The 17449-nt window shown below is 50.8% G+C and overlaps 2 protein-coding genes across 2 annotated transcripts; both read left to right on the forward strand.

Annotated features, from left to right (window-relative positions):
• The first annotated feature begins 982 nt into the window (after nucleotides 1-982).
• SENP3 (SUMO specific peptidase 3) lies at nucleotides 983-9944 on the forward strand. Its single transcript, XM_082372418.1, has 11 exons — nucleotides 983-1232; nucleotides 2074-2799; nucleotides 5024-5263; nucleotides 5361-5472; nucleotides 5862-6009; nucleotides 6139-6186; nucleotides 6598-6675; nucleotides 8650-8787; nucleotides 8974-9057; nucleotides 9179-9229; nucleotides 9687-9944. Exons 2-11 carry the CDS (start codon nucleotides 2085-2087, stop codon nucleotides 9795-9797), a joined length of 1725 nt encoding a protein of 574 aa, XP_082228544.1. The 5' UTR covers nucleotides 983-1232; nucleotides 2074-2084; the 3' UTR covers nucleotides 9798-9944.
• A 1244-nt stretch (nucleotides 9945-11188) lies between these two features.
• Nucleotides 11189-17413, forward strand: EIF4A1 (eukaryotic translation initiation factor 4A1). Its single transcript, XM_082372433.1, is given in 12 exon segments — nucleotides 11189-11713; nucleotides 11715-11803; nucleotides 12495-12543; nucleotides 12979-13111; nucleotides 13571-13710; nucleotides 14763-14931; nucleotides 15269-15378; nucleotides 15716-15859; nucleotides 15942-16079; nucleotides 16195-16284; nucleotides 16548-16627; nucleotides 16754-17413. Coding segments are annotated over 12 exon segments (1401 nt in total). The 5' UTR covers nucleotides 11189-11599; the 3' UTR covers nucleotides 16899-17413.
• The last annotated feature ends 36 nt before the right edge of the window (nucleotides 17414-17449 follow it).

Here is a 17449-nt window from a genome sequence, read left to right on the forward strand (position 1 = left end):
CATCCAGCCCCAAATTCTTGAGGGAGTTGGGCGGGGGTGGGAAATGCCCGGCATTGTCTAGACTTGCTCTGGGTCCCACTGGAATGCTTCCAGAACAGCACCACCATCTAGCGGCAATCTGAGACAACGATCCTGCCTGTTGGCAGATGGCCACGAATCCTTCCGCCACGCAGGAAAACTCCTGGTTCTTTACACCACACCTCTCTAGGTATCCTCTGCCTCTCCACTCCACAAGAAGCCTCATCTTCACTCTCCTCTCTCCATCTATTGGGGCCCAGTTTCCATCACTGTTTCCAGAGGTGTAATTATTATGCGCCCGTCTGCAGAAGGTGCCCAACGACGACGGTCCCCTTGCAGCCACATCATTACTCTTCGGGTGCCAACTTTTGCCTTTCACGCTCTCCACTGCCCTGGCGCGGCAGGCCACTCTAAGCCTCTCTGGACTGGGAGGGGAGCCGGGGAGCCTCGGATAAATCGTACGCCCTAGTCCTGATCCTGTCTCACTCCTCTGATCTCTCCTTTCTGCGCAAGCCCTGCCTAACGTTAAAAAATAAAAGAGAATAAATGGAACCTCGGATCCAATTCCCCTGCTGCTGTGCCTCAGCTCCGTCCCCGTACCAGGATCTCCCGGTCCCCCCGGCCCTCCACCGAAGCGCCTCACTGGACCGAGGCGCCTCACTGCACCCAGGCATCAGGGTCCCCAGCTCAAGCCCGGCGGCGCGTGGAACGCAGGGCTACGCAGCGCGGGGGCGGAGGGCGGGAGAGCGGCACGGGACACGCAGGCGCAAAAGAGCGAGTGGAAGCACCGCCCGGCACGGCTCGGGTTAAGCGGGTGTGCGCAGGCGTGGGATCGTGGGCGGGACGGTCCCGTGGCGTCTGCGCTCTCGCGCAGGCGGGACTAGGCGCGTGGTGGCCGCGGCGGCGCTGTTCGCCGGCTGTGACGTACTAATTGTGCGCCACCACCGCCGGTGGGCCTGGGGCTCGCGGGAGGGGAAGGAGGAGGAGGGGGAGGTGGTGGAGGTGGAGGCTGAAGCAGAGCGAGAGGCGGCCGCGGCGGGGTGGCTCGGCGGTGCGGCGCGCGGCCCAGAAGCATTGGAATCCTGAATTGAGACGGCTACGCCTGAAGACAGCAGGAGTGGCGGGGCAGCCGCCGTCGCCGGAGAGATGAGCCGGGAAGCCTGAGGCCGGAGACGCCCGCCCTCGGGCCTGTCCGCCCGGCTTCCCCGCTCCCGGTGAGGACGCCCCCTCCCCTCCCCCCAGCTCTGCCACGGCCTCTCCCATTCCTGGACCCCATTCCTACCTAACCGGTGCTCAGGAGGCCCTCGAAGGGGCTTTTTAAGGCCCTTGCACTCCGAGCCGCCCGAACCTGTAGGATCATACCGGTGCTGGGACGCATTCTGGTCCCCGGGACGGAGCAGGAGAGGGGGCTGGGCCAACCTAGCTCGGCTCAGTTCAGTCCCAGCGCGCCTTGATTCGGCTGCCTCAGCACCGCTTCGGTTCTGTTTCAGTTTCCTCTAAAATCATTCCCTTTCCATTAGATTTTACGACCTGAACCATAGCCCTGGTATCCCCATTCCTTCCTGAGACTACCTGAGCATGCCCACACACCCCACTCATTCCACGGTGATGGAGAACTCTCTTCCCACTATAAATCACGGTTTCTCTGCGGAAATTGTGTTCTCAGGTATCTCTGTACCATGTCAGGATTCCCGTACTGAGCCTTCTCCCTTATTAGGCTCTCAACTAGGATATCCTTGGTGGTATTAAAATAGAGAAGTGGAGCCTGAAAATACTAGGTTTGATCTGGGGATCTGAGAAATAAGAACCTCGAGGCCTGCCGCTTAGCCATTCTTCCTTGCCTCTATCTGGGCAGGAGAGAGACGATGGCACAGACTCTGAAGGGCACCTTGTGGACCATATTAACTAGAAAGATATGAAGTTAGGAGTTTTTAAGTTTTTTCTCTTTTCCTTAGTTTATTTGCATTTGATTGCAGAAGAGGCGTGCTGAGGAAGAGAGGCAGAATCTGGGGTGTAGGATGTTTGGATTCTGACGCTCTAACCTTTGTTTTACAGGTTACTGGAAGATGAAAGAGACTATACAAGGGACCGGGTCTTGGGGGCCTGAGCCTCCTGGACCCGGCATAGCCCCAGCTTATTCAAGTCCCAGGCGGGAGCGTCTTCGTTGGCCCCCACCCCCCAAACCCCGACTCAAATCAGGTGGAGGGTTTGGGCCAGATCCTGGGTCAGGGACCACAGTGCCAACCAGACGCCTTCCTGTCCCTCGGCCCTCTTTTGATGCCTCAGCTAGTGAAGAGGAGGAAGAAGAAGAAGACGACGAGGAGGAAGATGAGGAAGAGGAAGTGGCAGCTTGGAGGCTGCCCCCCAGATGGGGTCAGCTGGGAGCCTCCCAGCGGCCTCGCCCTCCCCGCCCTGCTCATCGGAAAACGTGTTCACAGCGCCGTCGCAGAGCTATGAGAGCCTTCCGGATGCTGCTCTACTCAAAAAGCACCTCGCTGACATTCCACTGGAAGCTTTGGGGGCGCCACCGGGGCCGGCGGCGGAGCCTTGCACACCCCAAGAACCATCTTTCACCCCAGGAAGGGGGTGTGACACCACAGGTGCCATCCCCCTGCTGTCGTTTTGACTCCCCCCGGGGACCACCTCCCCCCCGGCTGGGTCTGCTAGGTGCTCTCATGGCTGAGGATGGGGTGAGAGGGTCTCCACCAGTGCCCTCTGGGCCCCCCATGGAGGAAGATGGATTAAGGTGGACTCCAAAGTCTCCTCTGGACCCTGACTCGGGTAAGGTGGGAATGGGATAGAGGAGGGCATGGGGAGAGCTAAGATCCTGGGAGACCAGGAGCCTCTTGCTGTGGTGAGAACTGGGTCTAAGGAAAGTATGAGGGCAGAGAGAGGGAGGGTCCAGACAGCAGTGAAATGTCTTCAGCCCCACTTTGAGCAGGAACTAAGTCTGGGAAGAGAGTCAAGGCTGGGATACAGGATCCATAAGTAGGTGTCCTGTGCATAGATGAGAAAGGGAGTCGCGGTTTAGAAAAGTCAGTCATGTCCGCTTGAAGTCCCTCTTCGTGTGGCCTCTCAGGATAAGTGCCCCTGCGTGTACATTTCTAGAGGGTGCCATTCTTATAGTGGTGGGATGGGATCTTTCTGAGTAGTGGAGTACATCACCTGGACAGTTGTGTGTGACATTCTCACTCAGAGTATTTCTCTTTCGGAGAACCCCACTAAACAACTTCAGGCTTTCTTTTTATTTATTTATTTATTTATCTATTTTTTAAAAATGTTTGTTTACTTATTTTGGTTGTGCTGGGTCTGAGTTGCGGCAGGCTTTCTATTTCTTTATTAATTATTTGAGTATTTATCGAGCCTTTGCTGTATGCCAGGTACTATGCTAGGTGCTAGGCATATTGTGGTGAGAAATATTTCTGAAATTTACATCTCTCTGAATCCTAGTGTTTTCTTGCTTTCCTCCTGTATGAGTACAGGTATACCTCATTTTATTGCGCTTCGTTTTATTGCAATGCAAAGACATTGCATTTTTTACAAATTGAAGGTTTGCGGCAACACCAAGTAGAGCAAGTCTGTCAGCGCCATTTTTCCAACAGTATTTGCTCAGTTCATGCTTGTATCACGTTTTGATAATTCTCGCAATATTTCAAAGCCTCCACCCATGAAAAGATTACAACTCACTGAAGGCTCAGATGATAGTTAGCATTTTTTAGCAGTAAAGTATTTTTTTAAAAAGTATTTTTATTTTATTGGCATATAATTGATTTACAAAGTTGTGTTAGTTTCAGGGGTACAGCAAAGTGATTCAGTTATACATATACATTCTTTTTTTAGATTCTTTTCTCATATAGGTTATCACAGCGTATTGAGTAGAGTTCCCTGTGCTCTATAGTGTATCCATGTTGGTTATCTATATTATGTATAATAGTGTGTGTATGTTCATCCCAAGCTCCTGACTTATCCCTCCCCCTGCCACTGTTTCCTCTTTGGTAACCATAAAGTTTGTTTTTGATATCTGTAAGTCTGTTTCTGTTTTGTAAGTAAGTTCATTTTATCTTTTTTTTAAAATTAGGTTCCACATATGAGTGATATCGATATTTGTCTTTGTCTGACTTACTTCACTTCGTATAATAATCTTTAGGTCCATCCATGTTGCTGCAAATGGCATTATTTCATTCTTTTTTATGGCTGAGTAATATTCCATTGTGTGTATATACCACATCTTCTTTATCTGTTCCTCTGTTGATGGACGTTTAGGTTGCTTCCATGTCTTGGCTATTGTAAATAGTGCTGCCATGAACACTGGGGCACATGTATCTTTGCGGATTATGGTTTTCTCCGGTTATATGCCCAGGAGTCGGATTGCTGGGTCATATGGTAGTTCTGTTTTTAGTTAAGGAACCTCCATACTGTTCTTCATAGTGGTTGTACCAATTTACATTCCCACCAGCAGTGTAGGAGGGTTCCCTTTTCTCCATCTCCAGCATTTATTTTTTGTAGACTTTTTGATGGTGGACATTCTGACTGGTGTGAGGTGATACCTCATTGTCGTTTTGAATTTCATTTCTCTGATAGTGATGTTGAGCATCTTTTCATGTGTAATAAAGTATTTTTAAATTAAGGTATGTACATTTTTTTTTTAGACATAATGCTGTTGCACACTTAATAGATTATAGTAAACATAAGTTTTGCATGCACCAGGAAACCAAAAAGTTTGTGTGACTCGCTTTATTACATTATTCGCTTCATTGTAGTGGTCTGGAAGTGAATCCGCAATATCTCTGAGGTATGCCTGTAGTAACTTTTCCTGTCTTTTATAACCTCTTGGACATAATTATCTCATGCTTTAGGGTTTTCATCCTTTAGAGTTTATATTGGTAGATTTCATTCCAATTCATCCTTTTTGTGGTCTTATAATTTGTGTGCATCATTTAATCTTCCCATTGGCCTTTGATCTGAGCCAGTTTCTTGCCTCCATTCTGTTTCCCCTGCCCTGCAGGCCTCCTCTCTTGTACTCTGCCCAACGGCTTTGGGGGACCACCTGGGCCAGAAGGGGAGCGAAGTCTGGCACCCCCTGATGCCAGCATCCTCATCAGCAATGTGTGCAGCATCGGGGACCATGTGGCCCAGGAGCTTTTTCAGGGCTCAGATTTGGGCACTGCAGAAGAGGCTGAGCGGACTGGGGAGAAATCTGGCCAGCACAGCCCCCTGCGGGAGGAGCATGTCACCTGTGTGCAGAGTAAGGAACCCTAGAGGATCTAGTCTCTTTCCCACAGCTGACTCCTAGATCGGAGTCCAGAGGCCTTACCTCACTCCTCTCTTCCTCCTCCACTCAGGCATCTTGGATGAATTCCTTCAAACTTACGGCAGCCTCATCCCCCTCAGCACTGATGAGGTAGTAGAGAAACTGGAGGACATTTTCCAGCAGGAGTTTTCTACACCTTCCAGGTGAGGCATGAAAGAGATGCTCTTTGGAAGAGGGCTGGGACCGGGGAGATGGGGTGAGAATGCTGCTGCCTTTTCTCCCCTAGGGATGTAGTCAGGGAGGAGGAGGGAGCTAGAACGGAGGGGAGGAATCTGCAGGCAAGGCGCCAAGCCCCTGTGAGCCAACAGGGAGGGGCTTTACGTGGGACCCTGAAATACCACGTGTACCTAAGTATTCATGTACCTCTTACTGGGGAGTAAGCCTTTAGCAAGTCCTCAAAAGGACCCATGACCGAAAAAAAGGAAAAAAAAAAAAAAGGTTAGTTTTAGATTCTTATTCTAGGCAGTAGAAGGTACTTCTGTGTGCCCTAGCCCCCTCGTCTCTTGTGTGACTCCACCCTTGGCCTACCCAGGAAGGGCCTGGTGCTGCAGCTGATCCAGTCATACCAGCGGATGCCAGGCAATGCCATGGTGAGGGGCTTCCGAGTTGCCTATAAGCGGCATGTGCTGACCATGGACGACCTGGGGACCTTATATGGACAGAACTGGCTCAATGACCAGGTAAGGAGGCATGCAAAAACAGGCCCAAGAGGGGATTCAGGGAGCAGGGTGTCTGGGGCCCTCTGCATGGGGGAGCCCTGTACCCATGCCACACCCTCCATGGCAAGTGGCCTCCCATCTTCTCCCCAGGTGATGAACATGTATGGAGACCTCGTCATGGACACGGTCCCTGAAAAGGTAGGCCTAACCAGATACTTCAGTCCCTGCAAGAACTTCCGCAGTTTTAAGCAGCTTTTTCAGTCCCGTTCATCTCTTCCATTTTACATGAAGAGGGTCTTTCTCTCTGGGGAGAGGCAGTAGAAGGTAGTTCAATTCAAATCTGTAATCTTGGTCCTGAACTTAACAATTCTAGTCCTTTCCTCCAGTCTGTAGTGTTTTTCCCCTATGGCTAACCCCACAGATTGGGGTGGGAAGCTATAAGATGAGGTTAAAAATAGTTTGTGTTTTTACCCTCAGTGAGTTGGACTAGAGTTTGTTGAAACCAGTCCTTAGAGCCATAATGAAATGGAGTGGGCTGGGGAGAGGACACTTAGCAGAAGGGCCTGAGGTCTTTTAATTCCATCCAGCTCTTTTGTATCATTGGCACAGGTGCATTTCTTCAACAGTTTCTTCTATGATAAACTCCGTACCAAGGGTTATGATGGGGTGAAAAGGTGGACCAAAAACGTGAGTTATGAATTCACATCTACTTGTGTAACACCTTGCCTCTAAAGAAGAGTTCTGTTTCCTGTGAGCCCTTTCCTCAACCCTGTTCATTCAAACTTTCAAGTATTTATTAAATGTTTTCTGTGTGCCAGGTGCTGTTCTGGGCACTAAGGATACAGTGTTAAATAAGGAAAACTTCTTGCCTTTATGGGGTGAGAGTAAATATGCAAGTTGAATTTCAGCTAGTGATAAGTGCTGTGAACAAGTTAAAACAGTAATGTGGTAGCATGGGGGTGGGTACTTTAGATTGGGTGGTCTGGGAAGGCCTCTCTGTTAGCTGAGACTTGAACGACAGGGAGCTAACCCTGTGCAGATCTGGGGCAAGGGTGTTCTAAGCAAAGGGGACAGCAAGTACATGGGACACAAAGTGAGAAAGAACGTTTGAGGGTCAGAGGGCCTGTGTGGTTGGCGTAGAGTGAGCAAAGGGAAAACGATAGAAAATTTGGTCAGAGAGTAGATAATGTGAGGCATGGAGGGTAGATTTTTTTTTTTTTAATTTACTTATTTATTTATTTTTGGCTGCGTTGGGTCTTTGTTGCTATGCACGGGCTTTCTCTAGTTGTGGTGAGCGGGGGCTGCTCTTCATTGCAGTGCGCAGGCTTCTCACTGCGGTGGCTTCTCTTGTTGCGGAACACGGGCTCTAGGTGCGCGGGCTTCAGTAGTTGTGGTGCACGGGCTTAGTTGCTCCGCGGCATGTGGGATCTTCCCGGACCAGGGATCAAACCCACGTCTCCTGCATTGGCAGGTGGATTCTTAACCACTGCGCCACCAGGCAAGTCCCGAAGGAGGGTAGATCTTATTCTTTGTGTTCTGAGAAGCCATTGAAGAGTTTTAAGCAGGGTGGGAAGTGCCTCATGTTTTAAACTCCTGTTTCAATGATAGATTGAAAGAGGCAAGAGTGGAAGCAGGCAGGCTAAATGAAGTAGCCGAGAAGTCCAGATGAGAAACTTGGACCAGAGGGGTAAAGGCAGAAATAGAAGTAGTTTTATCTAGGATAAATTTTGCCAGTAGAACCAGTAGGACTTTCTGATGGATTGGACATGAGAAATGAAGAAAAGATAAGATTCAAGGGATGTAGGGGAGCCGGCTTGGCGGTGGGGGGGGGGAGTTCTTTTCCCCTGTCCAGTTAGTTTACCTGCCCTCTGATTCAAAGGCCAGGAAATTTCTACAGTGAGGTGGGGCCGTCGACTCCAGCATTTCTTAATTCCTGTCTCCAGGTTCAAGAGCTTACACCCTCAGGGACCCGGCAGGCCTTCTTCTGGTAGAGGCAGGGTGACATGCAGTGGAAAGAACTTGGCTTTCTGTATGCCGGTGTTTAAATCCCACCTCTGCCATTTCTTACTTCTGTGACCTTGAGCAAGTTACTTTACTTTTCCAAGCCACAGTTTCCTGATGTGAACTTTCTCAGAGGATTGTTGTGAGCGTTAACTGATTGAGCATCTATTAGGTGCCATGCATTGTTCTTAGTGTATCATGGATATTAACTAGTTTAATCTGCATAACAAACAGGTGAGGGTAGGTACTGTTATTTTCACCCTCTTACAGAAAAGGGAACTGAGGTACAGAGAGTTATTAAGTAGCTTGCCTGTGGTCCTACGCTAGTAAATGGAAGAGCTGGCTTTGAACCCTGAGAGTCTGGCTCCAGGATCCTGAGCCTGGGTTCTTAGCTACTAAGCACTTGTACCTTTAATGTGTGAAAAGTACCTGGCCCTGTCCTGGGCTCTCGAGTGTTTGTTCTGCACCACCTCCTCTGTCCTGCCTTCCTCCTTAAGCCCAAGAATCCAGACATCCAGATGCTGAGCCTTGCCTCACAGTCCAGGGGCTGGGTATTGAGTTCTCCCACTTGGCTCCTTGCCTGCTCCTCCTTCAGAACCCTCCTGGCAATAGGCAGGATTCCTGTGCTGTCTTACCTGACCTCCAGCACTGCTTCCTTAGGTGGACATCTTCAATAAAGAGCTACTGCTAATCCCCATCCACCTGGAGGTGCATTGGTCCCTCATCTCTGTTGACGTGAGGCGGCGCACCATCACCTATTTTGATTCGCAGCGCACCCTGAACCGCCGCTGCCCTAAGGTTTGAGAGGGAACGGGAAAGATGGGCAGAATGTGGGGAGGAGATCCAGTGGCAAGGCATTTCAGGCAGAAGGGTGGGTTTGGGGTCTCTGAGGAGCAACCTGGGCTTGGTGCCTGTGACCACCACAACTTGGGTTCAGTTGGGAAATGTCGAGGCATCACTTCCTCCTTCATTCCTCCTACATAGCATATTGCCAAGTATCTGCAGGCAGAGGCAGTGAAGAAAGACCGGCTGGATTTCCACCAGGGCTGGAAAGGTTACTTCAAAATGGTCAGTTTCTAGAGGAGGGTTATGGGGGGGGGGGGTTGGGGGCATGGTAGGAGGCAGAAGTTGAAGCCATACGTGTAGGGTCTCCTCCAGGAGAAGGGCTTACCTTCTTTTTATTCTCTAGAATGTGGCCAGGCAGAATAATGACAGTGACTGCGGCGCCTTTGTGTTGCAGGTAAGCAGATACCAGTTGGGTTAAAGAGTTGCGAGGGAGGCGGGAAGCTGTTCTGCCTCTCTCATTTGGCTCACAGCCACTTAGGGAGCGGGAGTAAGCTTCTGTGTTAGAATGCAGAAACCCTGATTTCATTGTCCTCTCTTGGTTTCTCCATACCGCATTGGGACTGGGTGTGTGGTCCTTGGTCTCTGGCCCTGATACAGCTGCCTCCTGATCCCCTAATGCAAAGTATTTTCTCTGTTAACACTAGGTATTTCATGTACCAAATAGGAACATTGGCTTTAGAGTCAGACTTCTTTTGAGCCCCAGTCTATGGGACTTTGGCTTCCTTTGTGAAATGGGAATGTTCTCGGAAAGATCCAGTGAGATGTGTATCATACAAAATATGTAGCACAGGTCCTGATTTGGGGGGGATGCTCAGTAGATGGTTCTCATGGCCTGCTTTGTTAACACCCAGTATTGCAAGCACCTGGCCCTGTCTCAGCCATTCAGCTTCACTCAGCAGGACATGCCCAAACTTCGTCGGCAGATCTACAAGGAGCTGTGTCACTGCAAACTCACTGTGTGAGCCTCGTATTCCAGGCCTCAAGCCCATTCATTAATGGGCAGGGGGACATGGGAGACCCTTTCTTCCCAAGAAACTCCAGTTCCCTTTGTCTCTAGCCTCTTCCCACCCAATTCCCTTTGGATTTTCATATTTAAATGTTTTAATTGATTTCTGTATTTTTTTTTCTTTGAGAGAACATTTGTTGATTTCTGATGTTCAGGGGTTAGCCATGGAACATCCCCTTTTTCCTTCTGTCTACAGGGGAGTATGGCCTTGTGGCCTGGGTGGGGCAGTCATCTCCCTTCCATGTGCAGGGCGGGGGGGGGGCAGGAAAATCTGTGCTGGGGTGGTGGGCGGGCAACGGGATTACTGCCTGCCAGATCTTCAAACTTTTTTTTATATATATATATATATTAAATACCATGGTCCTTCTCTGGTCAATAAAGGATCCTTTGGAGATACATAGTGGTGGTCTTCCTTAAGGGGCCTCAAACTAGTGGATATCTCTCCGGCTTTCCTCCAGTCAATGCTGTTAGCTACCCTTTCATGGATCTTGAGACTTACGGGGGGCCAGCTTTCCATCCGTGGCTCAGACAGTGCCAAGACCATGTCTTCAACCAAAAGAATCCCCCAGCAGGGGGAGCCAGGGCTGGAAGGAGGGAGAGTAGGTAAGCCTCAAAAATATGGGAGCTTGAGAGGTGCTGAAGTTGGGAACAGAACATACTTAAGGGAGCCCACCAGGATTCATGACAGCAACCCCAAATGCTCTTAAGCCCGTTAAGTCAGTTCCTTCATCCTTTCTCCCTCCAGCCCGGGGGTATGGCCCTTGATTCCATTATCCCTGTACATTCGGAGTCGGTGTCCGATTTATCTTTGCTGCAGGAGAGAACAAAATTAAATGTGGGTCCAGTGGAGACCTGGAGCAGAGGTAGAAGGAAGTGCTGGTCCCGGGAGCCCGGAAGTCCCTGGAGGCTGAAACCTCGCCCCCCTTGCGTGATAGGGTCTGCTAGGCCACATGACCAGGGCACTCTCGCCTCCGCACGTGTAGGGGTGCAGGGCACCAAGATGGCTGCCAGGCCTCGAGGCCTGAGTCCTGTATGTCACTTCCGTACCGGCAAGAACGGCGGGCCCTTTAGCCAATGAGGCTGCGGGGCGGGCCTTCACCTTGATAGGCACTCAAGCTATCCAATGGTGGCTGCGTGCCAGAGCGCCGACGAATAAACGTCACGCCGGGTTGCTGAGCGGCGGCAGGCGGAGCTGAGGAGGCCAAGCCAATGCGACGGCTGGGGCGGGGTCGGGCTCTCTATAAGTTGTCGATAGGCGGGCACTCCGCCCTAGTTTCTAAGGATCATGTCTGCGAGTCAGGATTCCCGGTAAGAAAGACATTTGCAAGAGATTGTGGCTACTTACCCTGCCGTCCCTTCCGAGGACCCCGCCGGGGGACGCTGAGGTTCACCGCCCTAGGCCCCCCCCCCCCAGGGTTGCGGGGCGACCAAGCCGGGAGCACCCTTGGGGGGGTGAGGGGCGGGTCCACGGCCGACGTTGCCGCCAGGGCCTAGGCAGAGGCCGAGGACGGCCCAGGTTTCGGGGCTCGGCGCGCGAGGTGCGCGAAGCCCCGGCGCCGAGTCGGGCGGCGAGGTCGCGACCTGGCGTGGGAAAGAAAGGTGGAGGCGACCGTGCGTGGCCCGGAGCCGCCGGTCCGGTTGCCTCACTGCCGGAGGGAGGGCTCGCGCGATCGGGATTCCGGAGGATTCTGACGGTACCACTCGCCGAAGGCGGGGGTGCCTGCGTCCTCAAATCAAGTCGCTGAGTCGCGTGGAGCTATGGGTCGGGGGAGAAGAAGCCGGCCCTTCAGTGTGCTGGTTTTCTTGACGGCCAGGACCGAGCCTAACCCCGAGGAGCGGCCGCGTGAGGCACCAGGAGCCCACCCGGCGCCGGGCGGGCGGGTCCATTTTGCCGCACAAGCCGGGCAATTGGCAAACTGCGGATGGTCAGGTCCACTTTCCTTCGGGGGTGAGCGGCCTGAGGTATGGGAGGGCGACGCCATTTCGCGACGGGGGCGGGCGGGATGTGGTTTGTTCCGGGGGGGGGGGGTGGACGCCGCCGAGTGGTCGAGGGAGCAAGCACATGGCGTCCCGAGGTGTTCCCCTCCCCCAGTCCGCTTCGCTTCTAAGTGTTGTGCAATCTCCCCCTTTGCTAGCTCGGCTGGGGCTCATTGTGCGCGAGGCCGCCACCGCCCGCGGCCTCCCACATCCGGGCACTGCGAGGGGGGGAGATGGGCTCGAGGGAGTGGGGGAGGGCGCGGGCTGTATGACGTGGGGGGAAGGGGAAGTCCTACCCTGGCATCTGGGGAGGGGAGGGCGGGACTTCCGGCGCGCAGGGGCCACGGTGGGAGGTGCACGCGTTGGGGCTTGGAGCGTCAGGCTCAGGACACGTGGGCCCGGAGGCAGGCACCACCTCCGCGCCCCTTAAGCGCAGATCGGTTCCTTCCAGCCTCTGGGTCTTCTAGGAAGGTTATTCTATCATGTCGGGGTCGGCTTGACTTGATCCGCTCCCGAGATGGGGCCTGACTCGGTTGTAAAATAACTATTCTGTTTTCTGGGAACACGTGGGGCTTGGATTAGAGAGTGAAGGCTGGTGGCATCATGCAAGGTTGGTTTGCTGGTAGGAAGAGGCTGGCTGTCAGGATTTCTACATACTGTATTTTTAAACCGACAGATCTAGAGACAATGGCCCCGATGGGATGGAGCCCGAAGGCGTCATCGAGGTGAGGTTGGACCCCTCCCACCATTATCCTTTAACTCTGGGAAAGGCAGTGCCACTAGCATTGTTCTTTGGCTTTTGAAGTGGTGGTTTAGTGAATGCACCAGTGATTGAAACCCAGGATTCAACTGTACTACGTAACATAAAACTCCCAGGTAGTTAGACATGACACCTTAACTCCCTTGCAGAAATTTGTTTAAAATACTTAAAACATGTCACTCAGATTCTGTTCTCCTTTCTACAACATCCAGGTTCACTGTTTACAAGTGGGCTGGCCCCTTAGGGGGGTTTCCCAGGTCATGTAGAACCATCAACCATCTGGCTTCCATGGGGAGAAAGAGAGGTTGTGGGCTCTGAAGCTATGGTGCAGGCACAAGGTCCTGTTTACTCCAATGCAAGAGCACAGCCCTATTTCTCCTATTTTCTTTGTTTTCTGCAGAGTAACTGGAATGAGATTGTTGACAGCTTTGATGACATGAACCTTTCGGAGTCACTCCTCCGTGGCATCTACGCCTACGGTTTTGAGAAGCCCTCTGCCATCCAGCAGCGAGCCATTCTTCCTTGTATCAAGGGTAAGACCCTTCTGCCCTAGAACAAGTTCTGGACTGTCCCTGGCCTGGGTAGAGTGGCGCCTGGTTGGTGGTGCTTGTCTCATATCAGCCAGGGACAAAGTAACTCCTTGTTTATCCCAGCTTGGCTTTTGGTTTGTGCCCATGTCTGGTTCATGCCCTGGAAACATGGATTGCTGGTTTAATTTCAACAAGGTAGTGTTTTAGCCAGATCATGCTGGCTTTTTACAGCTGTATTTCTAGCCCAATCTTGTGCAGTACTAAATGACTGAAACCTGGCCTGATTTTCCAGATCTGTTCTTGTTTGGATACTGTGTTGTCATGTAGAGTCTGAAGCACTTATTGCTAGGCACATATTTCTATTGGTTGCTTACTGATCTTATTCAGCAGGGCTGTTGAATGTCCCACGAGTCCAAAGAATGCTTTCTACCATATCAGATATCTCTCCTAATTTGTGTTTAGGTTACGATGTGATCGCTCAAGCCCAATCTGGGACTGGGAAAACGGCCACTTTTGCCATATCAATTTTGCAGCAGATTGAATTGGATCTAAAGGCCACCCAGGCCTTGGTCCTGGCACCCACTAGAGAGTTGGCTCAGCAGGTGAGTTTACCTTTCTTCCCTTGGAGGACTTATTTAGAAGTGATTAGCATAAACCAGAAATCGGAAGTTATGTGCCCCAACTCCTACCACTTTTGGAAGAACTGAAGTATGGGGAAAAGAGATGATGTAAAGTCAGTTGATGACTTTTATGTCTCAAGACTTACTAGGTAAATTGTAAGTCTTTTCCTCACCAAACACTGTAAGCATCCCTTACTCCACCCATTTCCTGAGTCAGACGGGAAGGCTGCTGGGTGGAGCCTGGCCGGCTGGGCAAGTTTGGCTGTTTTATGAACAAAACCCCCTGGCAATGGGCAAAGAGACACCTGATTGGTGGTGGTGTCTTGTATCAGTCAGGGGCAAAGCAGATGTCTAGTCCTTTCTTCATCGTAGCTTGATGCCTGGGTTGGTGGCCAGAGCTGTTTCATGGCTGGGGCACATAAAATGTTGGGCTATTTTCCTGGGTCTTGGAGGGGAAGAAGATCAGAAACTCTTGTCTCATAAGTTGATTATTGAGTTTAAGGGAATGTATTCTTACAGTGTTCTACGGAGGTATCGTGGTCATTCTATGCCTAACTTCCGAACAAAGGCAGTGTAAACAAGAAGTTACAGTAGAGCTCCACACGAGGGCCCTTAACGTTTAGAACATGCTTTAAGAGTGAACATGCCATCTAATATAGGCAGGAGTACAACAGTACATAGATGTCATTCCACGCATAAAGCTAATTGCTGTGACCCATCAAATAAATGGGTCACACAGTTGACTTCCAGAAAGCTGTGAGGTCTCATCGGTTAAGAAGCCATATTGAAGTTATTTCAGGGGGCCATTATTGTGAATCAGTGTGTACATTCAGGAGCCAGACAGTTCAAATTCTGAGACTGCCATTTATCAGCAGTCTAATCTTAATTAGATTGTTTAACCTACCTGTTTCTTGCTTAAGAAGTGAGCTTAATAGTGTTTGTCTCAGAGCTGGGAAGAATAAAATACATAAGCACTTAAAATGCTGCGTGGCAGTTGTAGCTAATACACAAGCACTTATGTTTTTCTGCTTCAGATACAGAAGGTAGTTATGGCCTTAGGAGATTACATGGGTGCCTCGTGCCACGCCTGCATTGGGGGTACCAATGTGCGTGCTGAGGTGCAGAAGCTGCAGATGGAAGCTCCGCATATCATCGTGGGTACCCCAGGCCGTGTGTTCGACATGCTTAACCGGAGATACTTGTGTGAGTGTACAATTTTCTAGCTCTCTGGGTCACTTCCTTATGCATGCCTTTCCAGTTTCTTAACGTGGCCACAATTTGATTTCCAATGATATCCTCTGAGAGTTGCTCTGTGATGAACCCCATGCGTGTCACCTGAGCCTGGCTTCCCTGTCATCTCAGCCCAGGTAGTGTTCTACTTCCCAGGGCTATTGTCTGGCCTGGCAAGGGGGTCCCAGGCAGAGGATCAGTCTTCGTTTTCTGAGAGCAGACCGCCTGTCCCTGTTTTTTTTTTATCGGGAAAGTTAGGTGTAGTTCACACTTCTCTAGTAACTACCTGTTGGTGTTCTTCTTTCTGCAGCTCCCAAGTACATCAAGATGTTTGTACTGGATGAAGCTGATGAAATGTTAAGCCGTGGGTTCAAGGACCAGATCTATGACATATTCCAAAAGCTCAACAGCAACACCCAGGTGAGGAGGACATTGGGGTCTTGCTGGCATGGCTGACAGTTGCTTTGTATAGGTTGTGGTGTGCTTGGGGTGATGATGGAGCTTTATCAGGTGCCAAAGGAGGGACTTCCCTGGCAGTCCAGTGGTTAAGATCTGGCATTTCCAATGCAGGGGGTATGGATTCGACCCCTGCTCAGGGAACTAAGATCCCACATGCCACGTGTTGTGGCCAAAAAGTTTTTTTAAAAAAATAAATCTTGGATGATATCCAGATATCTAAAAAAAACACAAAAGTGCCAGGGGAGCCATGGAGTTCTGGAGTACCCCCTACCCTGAGACTGCTCTTTTTTTCCATTAGGTGGTTTTGCTGTCAGCTACAATGCCTTCCGATGTGCTTGAGGTGACCAAGAAGTTCATGAGGGACCCAATTAGAATTCTTGTCAAGAAAGAAGAGTTGACACTGGAGGGTATCCGCCAATTCTACATCAATGTGGAACGAGAGGTGGGGCCCAGTGCAGGAGGCGGACCTGGTGGTAAGTTGTTGGGTATAGCCCCTGACTGATCTCCTCCCCCCACCCCACCAGGAGTGGAAGCTGGACACACTGTGTGACTTGTATGAAACCCTGACCATCACCCAGGCAGTCATCTTCATCAACACCCGAAGGAAGGTGGATTGGCTCACTGAGAAGATGCATGCCCGAGACTTCACCGTCTCTGCCATGGTGAGGTTTCTCCACCTTGTTTTACCAGCAGTGTCACATGTCAGGGTCCTACTCACAGTCAGTTCTCTCAGAACCAACCCACCTACTTGTTACACCGTTCTGTTTCCTGTTCTAGCACGGAGATATGGACCAAAAAGAACGAGACGTTATCATGAGGGAGTTCCGCTCTGGCTCTAGCAGAGTATTGATTACCACTGACCTACTGGTAAGTAGAAGGGCATTTGGACAAGAGGGGAAGGAAGATGGAAGAATCCAAGGTGATTCCCTCTTCCAAGGGGCCTGCTAGTGCCCCTCTTCAGGAAAGTAGCAACTTGGAATAAAATCTGGCACGCCTCAGGTTTCTGGGGAGAGGGGATGTTTGTTTCCTTGCCTTCCTTTGGCTGCCTACATGTATGCTTAAGTCTCTTCTGGATAGACTTACGGTGTCCTCTCATTCACACACTGAAGCTGCCTTCTTTCTGGACATAGGCCAGAGGCATCGATGTGCAGCAGGTTTCCTTAGTCATCAACTATGACCTCCCCACCAACAGGGAAAACTACATCCACAGGTAAATGCAGATCTGGACTGTTAAACCAACCCAGTCCCCTCCTGCCCAGTCCTCCCTGCACGGAAGCTTCTGATTTTCTCCGTCTCCCTTATCCTCACTTACTCTAAGGGTCCCCTTGTTTTCCAGAATCGGTCGAGGTGGACGTTTTGGCCGTAAGGGTGTGGCTATTAACATGGTGACAGAGGAAGACAAGAGGACTCTTCGAGACATTGAGACCTTCTACAACACCTCCATCGAGGAGATGCCCCTCAATGTTGCTGACCTCATCTGAGAGGGGCTGTCCTGCTACCTAGCCCCAGCCAGGGCTCAATCCTTGGGGGGCGCTGAGGAGCAGCAGGAGGGGGGAGGGAAGGGAGTCAAGGGATGGACATCTTGTCATTTTTTTTCTTTTTTTTTTTTTTTTTCTTTGAATAAATGTCACTTTTTGAGGCAAAAGAAGGAACCGTGAACATTTTAGACACCCTTTTCTTTGGGGTAGGCGCCGTCTCTTCTCCCAAAAACACTAATCCATTTCCCTAACCTAGTCAACCTCCAAACCCCAGAGGCTCTCCCCACCCCACCTGAATTCCTCTGAAAATGATTCAGTGGGGGCTACAATGTCACTCCACCTCATTTGCTGGACCAAATCTGGAGGGAGAACCCCTGAGTTAGGTGGCCCAGGGGGTTGTCCCCACGTGGGGGGAGTAGGGGAGAGAAAATGGTAGCCATTTTTACATTGTTTTGTATAGTATTTATTGATTCAGGAAACAAAGACAAAATTCTGAATAAAATGACTTGGAAACTGCCTGCCTTGGCTTGTCATTTCTTACCTCCCCTTCCCTC

This window comes from Balaenoptera borealis (genome assembly GCF_965194805.1).
Source record: "Balaenoptera borealis genome assembly, chromosome: 20".
Lineage (NCBI taxonomy): Eukaryota > Metazoa > Chordata > Mammalia > Artiodactyla > Balaenopteridae > Balaenoptera > Balaenoptera borealis.

Coding starts and splice junctions, on each gene's coding strand:
- SENP3 (XM_082372418.1), top strand. CDS start 2,085: ATGAAAGAGACTATACAAGGGACCGGGTCTTGGGGGCCTGAGCCTCCT. Junction 5,264..5,360: donor GCATGTCACCTGTGTGCAGA/GTAAGGAACCCT, acceptor TCCTCCACTCAG/GCATCTTGGATGAATTCCTT. Junction 8,788..8,973: donor TGAACCGCCGCTGCCCTAAG/GTTTGAGAGGGA, acceptor CCTCCTACATAG/CATATTGCCAAGTATCTGCA.